At 42.0% G+C, this 13,447-nt stretch overlaps 1 protein-coding gene across 3 annotated transcripts in view; it reads left to right on the top strand.

The window, feature by feature from the left end:
* The first annotated feature begins 3,843 nt into the window (after positions 1-3,843).
* TIAM2 (TIAM Rac1 associated GEF 2) overlaps positions 3,844-13,447 on the top strand; it is an 87,308-nt gene continuing 77,704 nt past the window's right edge. For 2 of the 3 annotated variants that reach the window (XM_071434960.1, XM_071434951.1), the window contains exons 1-3: positions 3,844-3,958; positions 5,004-6,206; positions 11,965-12,400. In XM_071434960.1, the coding sequence (XP_071291061.1) occupies positions 5,010-6,206; positions 11,965-12,400 (1,633 nt within the window). In that variant the 5' untranslated portion in view covers positions 3,844-3,958; positions 5,004-5,009. Of the gene's footprint in view, positions 3,959-5,003; positions 6,207-8,267; positions 8,413-11,964; positions 12,401-13,447 lie in introns of those variants that run through there. The other variant, XM_071434969.1, reaches the window with a different exon arrangement.

The raw sequence follows: 13,447 nt of genomic DNA, 5'->3' as shown, positions 1-13,447 counted from the left end.
ATTCTGTGGGATCTTATTTTATAGGGATGAAACAGCTAGCTCTTGGTCTTACCTATTTCTTAGCTCTTAATCTAGCTCTCCTTTCAAATGCTTTTTACTTCTTAATGATAGGAGGTTTTAAATTTAATCTCTTCTGCTGTGCATGAAAAATTTTGTTCTTGGTAATGCTGAAGACTCTCGTGAGTTCCTGAATTTTTAAATGAGCCCTAATTCAGTGGTGCCAATTTGATGCCATGATGTTAGCCTCATCTGCACTCATCCATACTGATTTGATTTGATTTTTTGTATTTTTTGTATTTTATTGTATTTTATTGTACTTTATTTTTTACTGGTTTTGCCACTCTGGCACAGATGATATGTTTAGTAAAGAGAGACTCAACTTCCCTGTAACTCTTCAGTAGATTTTTTGGAGAAGCTTCAGCAGGGGTAAGTGGTTTGTAGACCACTTATTTTTTATCTGCCAGTGAAGATTTTTTTCACCAGCCACCCAGAGGAATAAAGGCATCAAAATACATCAGAGAGTTAGCTTTGGTACATGCGTTTGTCTCATGAGGGTTAACTTTGTGATCCAGACTAAAGTTTAGCATTGCTAGGGTTGACTTTAGTTGAGTTCTTTGAACATCCAAGGTGGTGGGACTGAGGCAGTCCCAGTAAAGCAAATCTGCTGAGCCTCCCTAGGAAGGTGCTACCACAACCTCTTGCCTTTTTATGGCCACTGTCCAATGCTGACTGTGGTGGTGGAGCATTCAGCCTACTGACAGCTTCCCATCTGGAAGCTTGCCATTTTCTGACCTGTAGTTTTAGAGAGTCTCAGCCCAGTTAGTGTGACTGTATGGGAAGCAGATCACTGACAGTAGCAAAACCATGATTGGTATGTGTTCCTGCTATAGCAGATGAGAGCAGTGCAGGAGCCTGTCTCCCTTGACTCAGATCTCCCACCAATTCATAGCACAATAATTCCTTGTTATATCTCATAAGCAAACCTAGTACTGGGATATTATTATTATGATTCAGTTTTGCTTGAAATATGGTTAGTGAGTAAAGTTTGGAAAACCTTTGAGAGATTAAGACTGGAGAGGAAAGCACCCCTGCAATTGCTGATCACTACTTGTACTTGTGTTCCCTTAAAGAAAGTCATTTTCTCCTCTAGCATTTGTAAAGCAGTCCAGCTGTGGTGGTAATAATGAGGGAATAGAGGTGGCAGGCACTTCTCCAAAACAGCTCCAGAGCTTGTGTGTTTGTGTTGTGAAGTGAAAAGAGTCTAGGAGAACTTTATGTGGAGAAGCCCCAAGGTGGGGAAATACATTTTTAGCTCTCGGGTTATGACTGGTGTTAATGTTTGGGTGTGGTGGGGATGGTGGGGTTCCCGGATTAGTATGTTTGCATAGCTGGCTTTTTTTGAATGTGTCAAGGGGAACCAGGATGGAGATTGAAAACTTCTTTTTTAGGGAATGTGGTTATAATTGAGAGCAAATAAACTCTTAATAGTCATCTTCAGGCACGGTGAGCTGCTTTCTAATTATGCTGATTATAATTGCTGAAAATATTCATAGAAACTGGTTTTGCTCACAAGAAGTATTCATCCCTCTGCATAGGAAGCGAGAAAAGCACGTCTTCTGCAGCAGTGGATAGCTGTGAGAAATACAGCTGAAGCTCAGCTCTGTCCCCTGCACTGTAATTTCCAGGGCTTCCACAGATCAAATAGTGTAAAACACTTGAGTGTTTGGAGTGAGCACAGCCAGAGTTTGTCCATGTTCACCACCTTGACCCTGTGTCATGCAGTCTTTGGGTATAAGCTGACTTGCTCTGCTCTTCCTCCACTAATTGTAAATAACAGAAATAAAATTGCTTCACACAAGTGAGAGGCAAGAGAAAGGCACAACAGCTGATTTCCAGGGCAATGATGGTCTTTGTGCAGCCTCAGAGATGCCCCGTTGGGTGATCGCAATGTGTGCGGATGTTGAGCCCACCGTAGCTTTCTGAATGGCTAGGATGCTGAGAAAAATCCCTTGGGGCTATTTCTATGGAATTTATTGACTGTTCTGCTGCAGTGCAGACTGGTTCCTGCACAGAGTGAGACACTGTTGTGTAGACATTGTACCCTGAGATAAATGTATTCTCTCACCCATTGTGTGGCCTGTGTGTTGGAGATACGTACAATGGACCCTCGTAGGCACGGCTCGAGCCTTGACAAATTGAAGGTCTGTCTTTTGAGGTTCATGACAGCAGCTTGCTCACTACCTACTCTGTTAAAAGGATTACCTAACCATTGCACAATCACTATGGAGACCAGATGGTCTTTTTGCCTGTTTCTTTAGGCAAATTGAATTCAGTGTTTCCTTATGAATAGATATAAGCCCCTCAAAGGTCTCTTGTTGAATGTACTTTCTGCTCCCAGATGAGGAATTCTGAATGTAAACTCGTTGCTTGTTTGTGGTCTGTGCCTCTTGGATATAGCATGACAATACTGCTGAGTGTTGGCAATTTGTTCAGGAGCTTGGAGCTTAGGAAGTTTGTGTGTTGTCTTCTGCTAACCTTGAATCAATAGTCTTTTTGTTCAATCCAAGTTGCATATGACACATAGAGGAGTACACTTAGCAGCATAGGCAAATCAAACCTGCACAGGCAAGGGTATCATAAATAGCAGGCATCCAAATTGTTAGAGAGAGTAAGAAAATTACGGATTTTTTTTTTCTTTTTTGAGTATAAGATGAAATTTCTGTGGCTTATCTGTTTTATCAGATATCTTTGTGATAACAGACATTAATTCATGTTTATAGGTCTGGAGCATCTCTATCGTGATCTGTCTCTTCCAAGTGATTTATTTGCTAACATTTTTCTAGGCTTGCTGTTAAGACTGTTTCTAGTTCTAGTTGGCAACATTTACCTTTGTTTTTGGTAACGTTAGCTATGTACCAATGAATTAATGTAAACTCTTTCAAGGTTCTTATACAGTAAATAGCCACAAAAAGAGTCAACGAGAACAAAATCCAGCATGTTCAAATCAAGTAGCTATTCAATTGAAAATTATGAACAGTAGCAATGGAATTTAGGCAGAAAGGAAAAATTTTGGTGGTGTTAAAAATTGTTTGTAACTTAACTGTGTGTTCCAAAACTTAGTCTAACATTTTGTACTACTTCTTTTATATAAAGTGTCTCAATCCCTAGGCTGCTGGTGTGATCTATGAGATCCAGATTTGGTCCTTTAGCTTTGAGTTGTAGTCTTTGTGTGCTAAGTGAAGAGCCAATACTTTCAGAGGGTTAGGAAGAGTTTGGGTCTTGTTACCTTGGGGTCTGTGCAATGCTTGGTGCAGCCTTTTACGTATTTACTGGCAGATTAACTTAAAATCAGAACAAACCTAAAGAGGGAGGTTACTCAGTGGCTGCTGGAGTGAATTTCATGGTGGCCTTTCATTGCAAAGGTCATGGTTGGAATCCAGGCATGGGGAGAGATAAACAGATGCTGTGGGACATTGCTCTGATCAGTCTGGTCCACATTGTAATGGACCATTGCACAATACTGTGAACTGTAATTGGTCTTCCAAAAGGAAAACTGGAGAGGGATGAAAGTTTGTCCTGACTCGTCAGTGAGAGGAGAGAAAGACAAACAAAGAGGAGAGAAAATGAAACATTTACTTGATTACTTATTTCGACTAATTCAATATCAATTGTTAAAGAATGCTTGTAAAAATACATGTCTAAATTCCAGGAATCCCCTTCATAGAATTTCTCTTAATTTGTAACTTTTTGATTTTTTTTCTTTTTTATTCATTTTAGCTACAGTTGGAGTAAAGTGTAAGTTGTATTTGACTGAAAGCCCTTTTTTGTCATTTTGGTGTTTTCTAGGAAGGCTGTGTGCAGCTCCATTCTGGTTTTGGCAAGCATAGTGGCTGGCCACGAAGACAATGCAGAACATACTGACTGCTAACTGTGCCCGTGTTTGAGAGTGTTCCTACAGGTTTGCTCTTTCTTTCTGTGCTTTTAATCAAAAAGTGCTAAGGGCTTGAAGTAGGGATGTTAAAACATAGAAACTCCAGAAGATAAGATTATGCTTTTGCTGTGGCTTGTTTTGACAATTTTTTTAATGAGGCAGCAGTGTATCCTCCTCCCGGTGATAGTCTGAGATTCCACATGTAAAGAAGCATAGTCCTGATGGAAAAAGCATTTTGGTGTTGTTTCTGTACGTTACAAACACTGGAGATTCATTTTCTGAGTTACAAAAAGAACAGAACTGTCTTTTTTACTTTGGGGTACACTTTATGTAGGTTTGGAATCTGCAGTCACCTCAGTGGGGCAATTTAACTGCTCCAATGTGTGCTGTTCACTGCAGACACTGTGAAAAACTGAAGAGCATTTCACCAAGCAAACTATCAAACTGTGCTGTGCTGAATGAACATAATGCAGTTTCGTGCTGTAGAGGAAGATAAGGCTGTTTGCTAACCAAATTATTTTTTGTCTGATTTTTTGCATGCTTTTTTTTTTCCTTTCTCCTAGATTAGCTTCATTTAAACACATAGCTGGGGTTTACTGAACATTTTATTGAGGCAACCCTTGGTTGCACAGAAATCAGTCAAGCTGAAACTGCAGTGGGCTTGTCTGCTGCCAGAAGGGATTTCTCTGAAAGTACAGTTCACTTTACATCTAAGTTATGATTATCTTGCTGTCTCCCTTTCATTATGCCATTGTTCTTGGGAGCCAGAGATTTTGTAAGTTATAAGAAAAGGATGTTGCCAAGGGTGTGGGTAGAGGAAGGTGTTGACATGATTTCAATGGAGTTAGATTCCAGCTTTATAACAGAAGGGTAATGAACCACAGAGAAAATAGGCTTTTCTAGCTTGCCCCTAAAATAAGTTCAGTTATGAATTTAATGTTGTACATGGCTATTTAATGGCTTTTTTTGAAACAATTGTTTCATATAATTTTTTAAATAGGCATTTTCCTGTGTAGAGGAAAACTTTTTGCTCTTTTAGCCATTGTTTCTAATGAAACTCTTCTTAATTTAGTGGAAAATGGGGAATTCAGAAAGCCAATACAGTCTTCAGGGATCAAAAAATCATGCTGCTACTACAGCTGGTGCCAAGCAAAAGCCTTGCTCTCTGAAAATTCGCAGCATTCATGCTAAAGATGAAAAGTCTTGCTCTATGCATGGATGGGGACATACCAGCAGCGGCTCAAACTACAAATCAAGGTCCCTTGCCAGAAGCTGCCTTTCACAGTTCAAGAGTAGTCAGCCTTACTCCTCTAGACTTGGTGACACTGTGATGAAGGTCTCCAAAAGCAATGTCCATGCCAAACACAGGACAAATGCCTCAGGGGACTACTGCCAAGGGAATAACGTGATGTTTTTGCCAGAGAATGGTTTCCACTATATTGGCCTCCAAGCTGGAAGTAATCATGCTGCCTCTCGAGAATGCAATGGACACATTTTAAATTGCTATGGAAAGAATGAGAGTCTTGCATCAGCCTCTCCATCAGAGGACAGGAGGAGTCCTAAAGTTCTCATTAAAACTCTGGGGAAGCTGGACGGTTGCTTGAGGGTCGAGTTCCACAACAGCAACAACAGCAAGGTACCAACCGAGGAGTCCGGTGGGCCAGTGCAGTTGCTGAGGTATTCCCCTGCCTTGGAATCTAAGCCAAACAACCTGCTTGATGTCAGGAGGAACTCCAGTGCAGACTGTTCTTCAAGTCATCGTCTGTCACCTACCGACTCAAGGCTTCGGTCTAGTAAAGGGAGCTCCCTGAGCTCTGAGTCTTCATGGTATGACTCTCTCTGGGGAAATGCTGGGGATATCAATGAGCTGGATGGCTCATATTTGACCAGGAGCACTCCAGATACAAGCATTCATGCCAGTTTCCCAGCAAGCGACAACAAGAAGTCCTTCAACCAAAGTTCATCTCTTTCCTCACTCCGAGATCTCTATAAGGATACAAATTTGGAAAGCACTCCTCCACCTGGGATCAGGCTGTCTGATGAGTATATTGACACTCCTGGTAGCCTAAGCAACCGTGTCTCCTTTGCCTCAGACATTGATGTTCCCTCCAGGGTAGAGCAGGGAAGTCCTGCACATTACAGCTCCTACACCCTCCCGTGCAGAAAGTCTAAGCCCCTCGGTGAGGATGCATCCAAGAAGGATACATTAAAGAACCGAATGCGGCGCATCAGTGACTGGACAGGAAGTCTTTCAAGGAAGAAAAGGAAGCTGCAGGTATGTACAAACCAGCCTAAGTGTGTGAAAGTTGGTTTTTATATTCCTCTTATAAGCGTAGTGATTGCATGATATTTGTCTTTTTTGCAGGTTAATTATGTGCTTATCTCATTTAGTAATTTGTGGAATTTTGAGAAGTATTGCATCCCTGGTGCTGTCTGTAATGTCAGCAGCAAAAAAAGATACACATTATTTTGTGCAAATTTTCCCTTCCTATTTTCATATTTTGTCACCTCCTAAGTTAACTCCAGTTTTTGGAGCTTAATATTTCTGTGAATTTGCTTTTGAAATTGTTGCTTTACTTAAAAGGTGACTTGGGGTTTAAACCTTCTTTTTATTTCAAGTATGGAAATACAACCTCTCTCTATATATGTGCTATGGATTAGCATACATTATCAGAAGAGTGTGGAAGGAGCAGTAGAAGGAGGACATTGTATCCATCTTTTCAGATGCTCCCTGTCTGTCTTACTGGCTTCACCACTCAGTTTTTGCTTGTTGGTCCATTTCTAGTAAGGCAAGCAGCCGTATTGACCAGAGGTGCTGGTTCTGCCTCCACATGCTCTGAAGGCATTACATGGAGCAAACTCCTCCTTCCTGTGTGTCAGCTTAGTTCACCAGATGGAAAAACTTGAGTTGCCATCTGGCTCACTGGGAGATGGTGGTGTGAAGGAGATGGGAGGGGAGAGCAAGAGGGAGGGAAAGGATGTTTCTTTAGAAGAATTCAAGACTAAATCCATTAATAGGAATTTAGGATGCCTGTGGTCAGGAATGAAATTCTCATCTCTAGCTGCAGGCCTCAGAATTGGCTCTTTAAATACCAGACTGTGCCTGGTCTCTGTGTGTGAGTTTGCAAGCTGAGATGAGACCGTTTTTGGATTTGGTCTGGATTTTTGGTTTTTTCCCTTCCTTTTTTCCTCTGAATCTTCCCTGGTGTTTTTCTTAGAGGAACACTCACTGTGCTTCCCTAAATGAAGGATGCTCTCTTTCAGCAACATTGATGTGCTGGCCACTTCAGAAGTTTCTTGTCTCCTGTGCTGGAAATTCAGACAGGTCTTGTGCTTAACCATGTACATCTGTCAATGCAATGTAAAACTCTGACAGACCCTTAGGCTCAGAAATGAGCTCAGCGTAAGGTTTGCTGGTGTGCGTCCTGGCTGGGGGCTACAGAACTGGGAAATGAAAATAAAAGCTGTTTATTTGCATCACTTCTTTTGTGAGTTGGTGCTCATGTACTTTATCAGATACTGTCTTTTCACCTTCTTACTCAGCTGTGAAAGAGAGGGCAAAAAACCTGGAATCACTGAGGAGCCTCAGTGCTGTGTTCCAGGATTCTTCACTGATTTCAACATCTGTAGCTGCTCTGGATTTTACTGCCAGGCTTTACATATGATTTCTGCATCCCAGACCTTTAGTATGTATTACTTAGTTATGACATTTTCAGAATGGCATTTGTGGTGTGCAGTTCATAGCTATTTTGAATTCACTGTGCAGTGCACTGACTTCAGACACAGCAAGGAAATTTGGCTGGTGAGATTGCATCAAGCTTGAATCAGATTGTGGTAGAAGGAAAACAGCCCTAACTCCAAAAACGGTGGTTTCTTAGAAAAAGGCATAGGAAATGGTTAGTCACTGATTTTAATCAGACAAATATCCAGCAACAGGAAGGGTTAGAGGGAGGTAGTGAATGCTTTTTAGTTTTGCAGTTCCTTGTGTAGCTTTATTGGTTCATTTCCATCTTTCACACTTTGAGTAACCTGCCATCTCTTCTGGGGGTTGCTGGGTTGTAGTTTGGTAGTGCTTATACTCTTAACAGGTCCTTTAGCTTAAAAAGACAGAAGTGTTGTGCATGGTTCTGAACTGTCACGTGGTTGGTCCCTGTTTGTGCGACTTCATCTCGTCATGGCAGCATCTGTGCTCTGCTCTGAACAACGCGTCCCTTCCTCCGTACATTAGTAATGACTGGCTGTGAGTCACTGGGGCTGAACGTAGGTGAAAGCTGGAATATTTCCCTGTAAGTGGGCCTAAATGCCAGTGGTGGCTGGGTAGTCCCTCGAGCTCCCCAGTGGAAGCAAACCAGCCAAGCCCCCTGCTTCATGGGAGCACAGGCCTAGGAGACACAGGCTTGGGATATTGAGGCCAGACCCCTGACACTAGAGAGGCAGTGGAGTTTAATCCCCTTTGTGAACAAATTGCAGCTTAAACACAGGTAGGATTTTCTCCATCTTAAAGGCTCCTTCCAGACCGTCTTATTCATGCTTGCTAATAGGCAGAGTAAATGTAGTTCCAGACAGTTTGTTCTGATGTCAGTACTGCCTTCTACATTAGTTATTCTTTCCTATTTTTTAATCTGTTATGATTTATTTAAAGGGAGAAGTGGTGTCTTTTCTTGGCCTGCATTTGTGGGGCTATACAGACTTTCCTTGGTCTCCTGTGTTAAGATTGGAAATCTATTTCCTTTTCATTCTGGCACCCCTCCTCCTCATCTGTTTTAAATCATCCACAAACACATTTGCATATGGGATATTCCAGAGGATTTGTTGGTTATGCCCTGTCCAGTTACTTGGATGTTTCCTTATGTCTGCTTGATCTGATGTATCCTGGAATTGAATTTACCTTTCTAATTAAGATCTTGCATCAAGACTTGCAATAATCTTTTCCAAGACCTAGTTTTCCTTGCGTGAGGGTGTGCTGAAGTGTTCCCTCAATGCATCACTGGTACTGTACTGCAGCACACATCTTCATTTAGTTTAATCTGTGCTGAAATGGCATTGGGGTGATGCTGAGTTGCAATTCAATGTGTGTGAGCTGAAAGGTGTGTGTGATGTAGGTGAGACCTGTGGACAAAATTTAGGCAGACTTGCTGCACAGCCAGATATGGCTAAAGATGCTGGTGTAAACTCTGTGCAGCTCTTTAACATGGAGAACATTGGCAATTTCTGTGTAAAATGAAAATCCATCCACCAGAAACAGCTCCTGAAGAAAGGTTCTTGAATTAAATAAAATAGCCTCACTTCAGGAATCGTATCTGAAATTTTATGACTTTATAAGCCAGAGCCCTGATGTGGGCTGTAAAGAGAATTTAAAAGAAAAGTACATTGAATGAACCTTTTTATTTGACTTGAAGACTGGTATTAGATTCTTCTTTTAGCATGGCTCCTAATGAATGCAGCAGGCTGCATTTTTCCTGTGCTGTTCTTTGGACCTAATTATTACGTGTGTCACTTTGTCTAATTGGTATCTTAGCCACTTGATCTTTTGCCTTGTTTTTAGCTATTCCAGAGTATATCTCAAACATTGAGAGATCTCCTTGAAGGCAGCTGAGCAGAAACAGAGATCTATCATCACTAGAGTCAACAGAGCAAAAACCAGCAAAAGCCAGCCTGGCAGGGAAGCCACCTGGCCAACTTAGGTCAAACCTTTTCAGTAGTGGCAGATATTGCTACAATGACAGCCTTCTCAAGGACCAACAGACACTGGCAGACTCTGACAATTCAATTCTTTAGGAAAAGAAAAATACAATTGATGGTGTCCTGGTGAAGTGTATATATTCATTTTGGATTCATTATCCATTTTCTCTATTCTGGTACTTCCTCATTCCTACCCTTTCTATGTGTGAGGAGAAAACATAGGATTTGGTTGGTGGCTGATCATTGACAAGTTGCATCCCACACTTTTCCTTAATGTTTGCTGTTCCAGTGGTGGGTTTTCACAACAGACCCCTTCTATGTTTTTGCCTTGTGTTGTGTCTCTTACTAGCGCTTTGGGACTAAAAGAAATACATATTATTAATAAGCTGTACACTAATGTTTTCCAGTGGACACTAGCAATTCCTGGAGAATAGTCAAACAATTAAAATGCTGGATTTTGGCACACAAGTACAGTGGCAGTAATTAAAACAAGGGTGGAGAAAGCTTTCAGTTTCCCCCTGAAATACAGATCACCAGCACAGTTGTACGATCCATGTTCTGCAGTTGCTTTGTGGCATAACTGCATTACATGTGGGATTTTATCCTGGCTTGCCACCCCATATGCCTTTTACCATATAAAAACCAGTTAAGCTGTTGATGTTTAGGGAGTTACTCTTGGGCAACACTGATTACCACTTTGCAACAAGATTTGAGGAAGGTGCTCCTTTACCATGAGAATTGGATCACCAGACAGTGATCTGACAAGCCAGACTTGAAGTTCAATGTACTATAGGAGAGTGTGGGTCTCAGGTCAAACTGGCTTTTGTGAGGCCACAAGCAGCAGTGTCCTGCTGCTAGAAAAGTGGTTTGTCTGGCATTGCCTGGGAGGGTGTACAATCCCAGTCTTGGTTGCACACCGGAGGTCCTGATGCTACCAAAACATAGCACAGCTTTTCTACTGCAGTTTTGAAGAGCATCAAGTAAGAAGCAAAGAAAAAGTAGCTGTTTTCAAAGCTGCTGGGGAGAACAGCTCCCAGGAGACCAATGTTTATTTACTTTGTTCTTAGTACAGTAGTCTGTGAGAAAATAAATGCTTTTAGAGAGGCAGTCTAAACCTGAAAGTATAATGGCTTTATTATTACCGAGGGTAATAGCTTCACTTCTCAAATAGTTTATTGCAATATCTTTTTTTTCTCCCCTTCCACTTTTACTACAAAAGGCAACATGTCTTTTGTGTTTTAGGTTCTTAAACCTTGGTTGCTTTTAAATAGCACTGACAATGCTTGAGTTCAGAAGACAATAAATGTCTTCTTAGGATGGATGGTGTGGTTCTCAGCAGTGAAGTTAGTCCAAGGAGCTCTCTTTTGGGTAGTAGGAAAATCCCTGTCCATCCCTGGAGCTTGGGAGAGTTGGGATCAGAGAGCATATTACTTGGAAAGGCTTAAAAGAGAAAAGGTCCAAACTGCCAACAAAGTCCCACGTTGACAAGCAGTGGCAAGAAATAGGCCTACTCTAGCATCCATATCAAAGGCAAAGTTGAAGTCATACCATCAGGCCTGATTATTTCAAATAAAATTAGCCAGCCCTCTCAATCCAAGGGATGAAGTTGCACAGTGCAATTAGGAGAAAGGCCTGCCAGTGCTTGATGGGATGATCAAACTCTCAGGGTGTTCCCAGCAGCTCAGAAAATACACAGCTCTGCAGTCTGGAGACTGGATTTAAGCCAGTCAGCAAGCATGTCTTTCTTTTTTTTAAATCCCATATTGTTTTAGATTAGATTTTAGTCAACTGATCAGTTCTAACAAGCTTAAAATATTCTTTACTTTTGACCTTTTTTTTGTTGGTTAAGCACCATTTGTACGACAAATAGAAACTGGAGGTTAAAATCAGCCTTGTTGTGTTGAAGCTAAACCTGGCCACCTTGCACCAATGTGATAGCACCAAAGTATCGAAAACCCTGTAATAATAAAAAAACCTGTTGTGACACTATTCCTGCTTGCACTCAGACAGATGCCAAACATGGTGCCTGCATTTCAGATGGAGGATGTAGTTGTCTCTTGGAGTACTTCAGGTTTCAGACAGTAGTTTCTAGTGAAATTTGAGATTGCTCAAAGCATGATGGAATTGCCAAAGTGCTCACATTAGTAGATAGGGTTTAATGGGGTTCTGCTGAAAAAACTGAATGATAACAGTGGTGGTGTGAGTGGCTGAGGCAAAGGCTGTGATATAAGGGTGAAAAGATGAAGGAACTGGAAGTGGCTAAACATGAAACAAATTTCATTGACAAATGAGGTGTGTCTTTTGATCATAGCTCTGGTGACTGATGGCAGATAAACTCCTTTTATGCGCAGGAGCCAAAGTGTAAAGATGGGAGTGACTACTTTGACAGCAGAATGGACAACTTCACTACAGACACACTGGCACCATCACAGCTCTCCACTTTACTGTGGTCTCCTGGCTCCAGCCATGCCCTGTCCCAGAGAAGCGAGTCCACCAATGCTGTCAGCAGTGATGCCTTGAGGCAGAACATTTATGAGAACTTCATGCGGGAGCTGGAGATGAGCAGGATGAACTTGGAGAACACGGAGACCTCGTCGGAAACAGAAGACTCCAGTGGCGAGTCCCTTAGCTCCCTGGAGCAGCTGGATTTGTTGTATGAGAAAGAGCAAGGAGTGGTGCGCAAGGCAGGGTGGCTGTTCTTCAAACCCTTGGTGACCCTGCAGAAGGAGAAGAAGCTGGAGCTGGTCACACGACGGAAGTGGAAGCAGTACTGGGTTACACTCAAAGGTAAAACCACCACGCTGATCCTTCATCTTGGCAGCAGCAGTTCTTTCTGTTGTGTCTCAGCAGCATTTCATGCATGCTGGCTTCTGTTAGCAGATTTAGGGGGATCACAAAATCACACCTAACTTTGCAAGGCCTACCCACCAGCTAAAGTGAAACTTGTGCCTAGGCAGCCCACTGAACTGAGGTGCTGCTCAATGTCTTTGGGATTGTGTGCAGCCTTGTGTGTCATATCATAGTGGGAATTGTTTTGTCTGACTTCCTAATTTGTGTGTTCACATCAGACTGGGGAGTTAGAAGATGCTTTTGGATGTTTGGAGATCAAAGACCAAACTGAACCAAAATTTAAGGGTCAGGAGAAGTTGCTGGTGCCCCATTCCTTGTTAGAGACACACAGTTCCTTAGGCTCTGCTATGAAATTTACTGAAGGATGGGGTAGTTTATTGTAAAAATGTTTTGTTCATTTCTAGCACATTAGGTGGCAGTATAATGGGAGAGGTGAACTCCCAGTGCCAGAGCCTTTACACAGAGAAGTGTGTGTGGTTCAGAGCAGGGGAAGTTGAAGTGGTGCCCAAGGCAACTATTCCCAGGAGTTGAAGGTCTCCCTCCTTTTCCCTGCGAAAGCAGGTCTTTCACATTCTCCGCTCCCAGCAATACCAACCCTTTCTGGCTTTTGGTATGCCCAGCTTCCCATTTCCTGCAGCTGCTCCTGTTGTGAAAACAGCCCCGTGGGAGGGGAATCCACTCAAGGGGGCTGCTGCAGGTGTGATTGTTGTGCTCCATTTGTGCTCAGAGGGTGCTGTGAGAAGTGTACAGGTGTCAGGAAGTGTGAGAAGGAAAATAATATCTATTGTGGGGAGGAAGGGAAATTTAATGGGTAAGTTAATATGCCTTTTTTAAATTTTGAATTGCACCCAAAGGATTTGTCTTTCAGTAAATATGATACTAAGTTAATGAGCAAGGAAATGATCAAGCTTGATCATTTCCTATCATATCTGGGACTAGAGAAGAGAAAATGGCAACTTTCCCACAGGTTGCCCTTTTAAAAAT

This window comes from Agelaius tricolor, unplaced genomic scaffold, assembly GCF_023055355.1.
Source record: "Agelaius tricolor isolate 1412-34295 unplaced genomic scaffold, bAgeTri1.0.p SCAF_1, whole genome shotgun sequence".
NCBI classification, from domain to species: Eukaryota; Metazoa; Chordata; class Aves; order Passeriformes; family Icteridae; genus Agelaius; species Agelaius tricolor.
The sequence above is the reverse complement of the archived record's forward strand: the minus strand, read 5'-3'. Positions and strand labels throughout refer to the sequence as shown.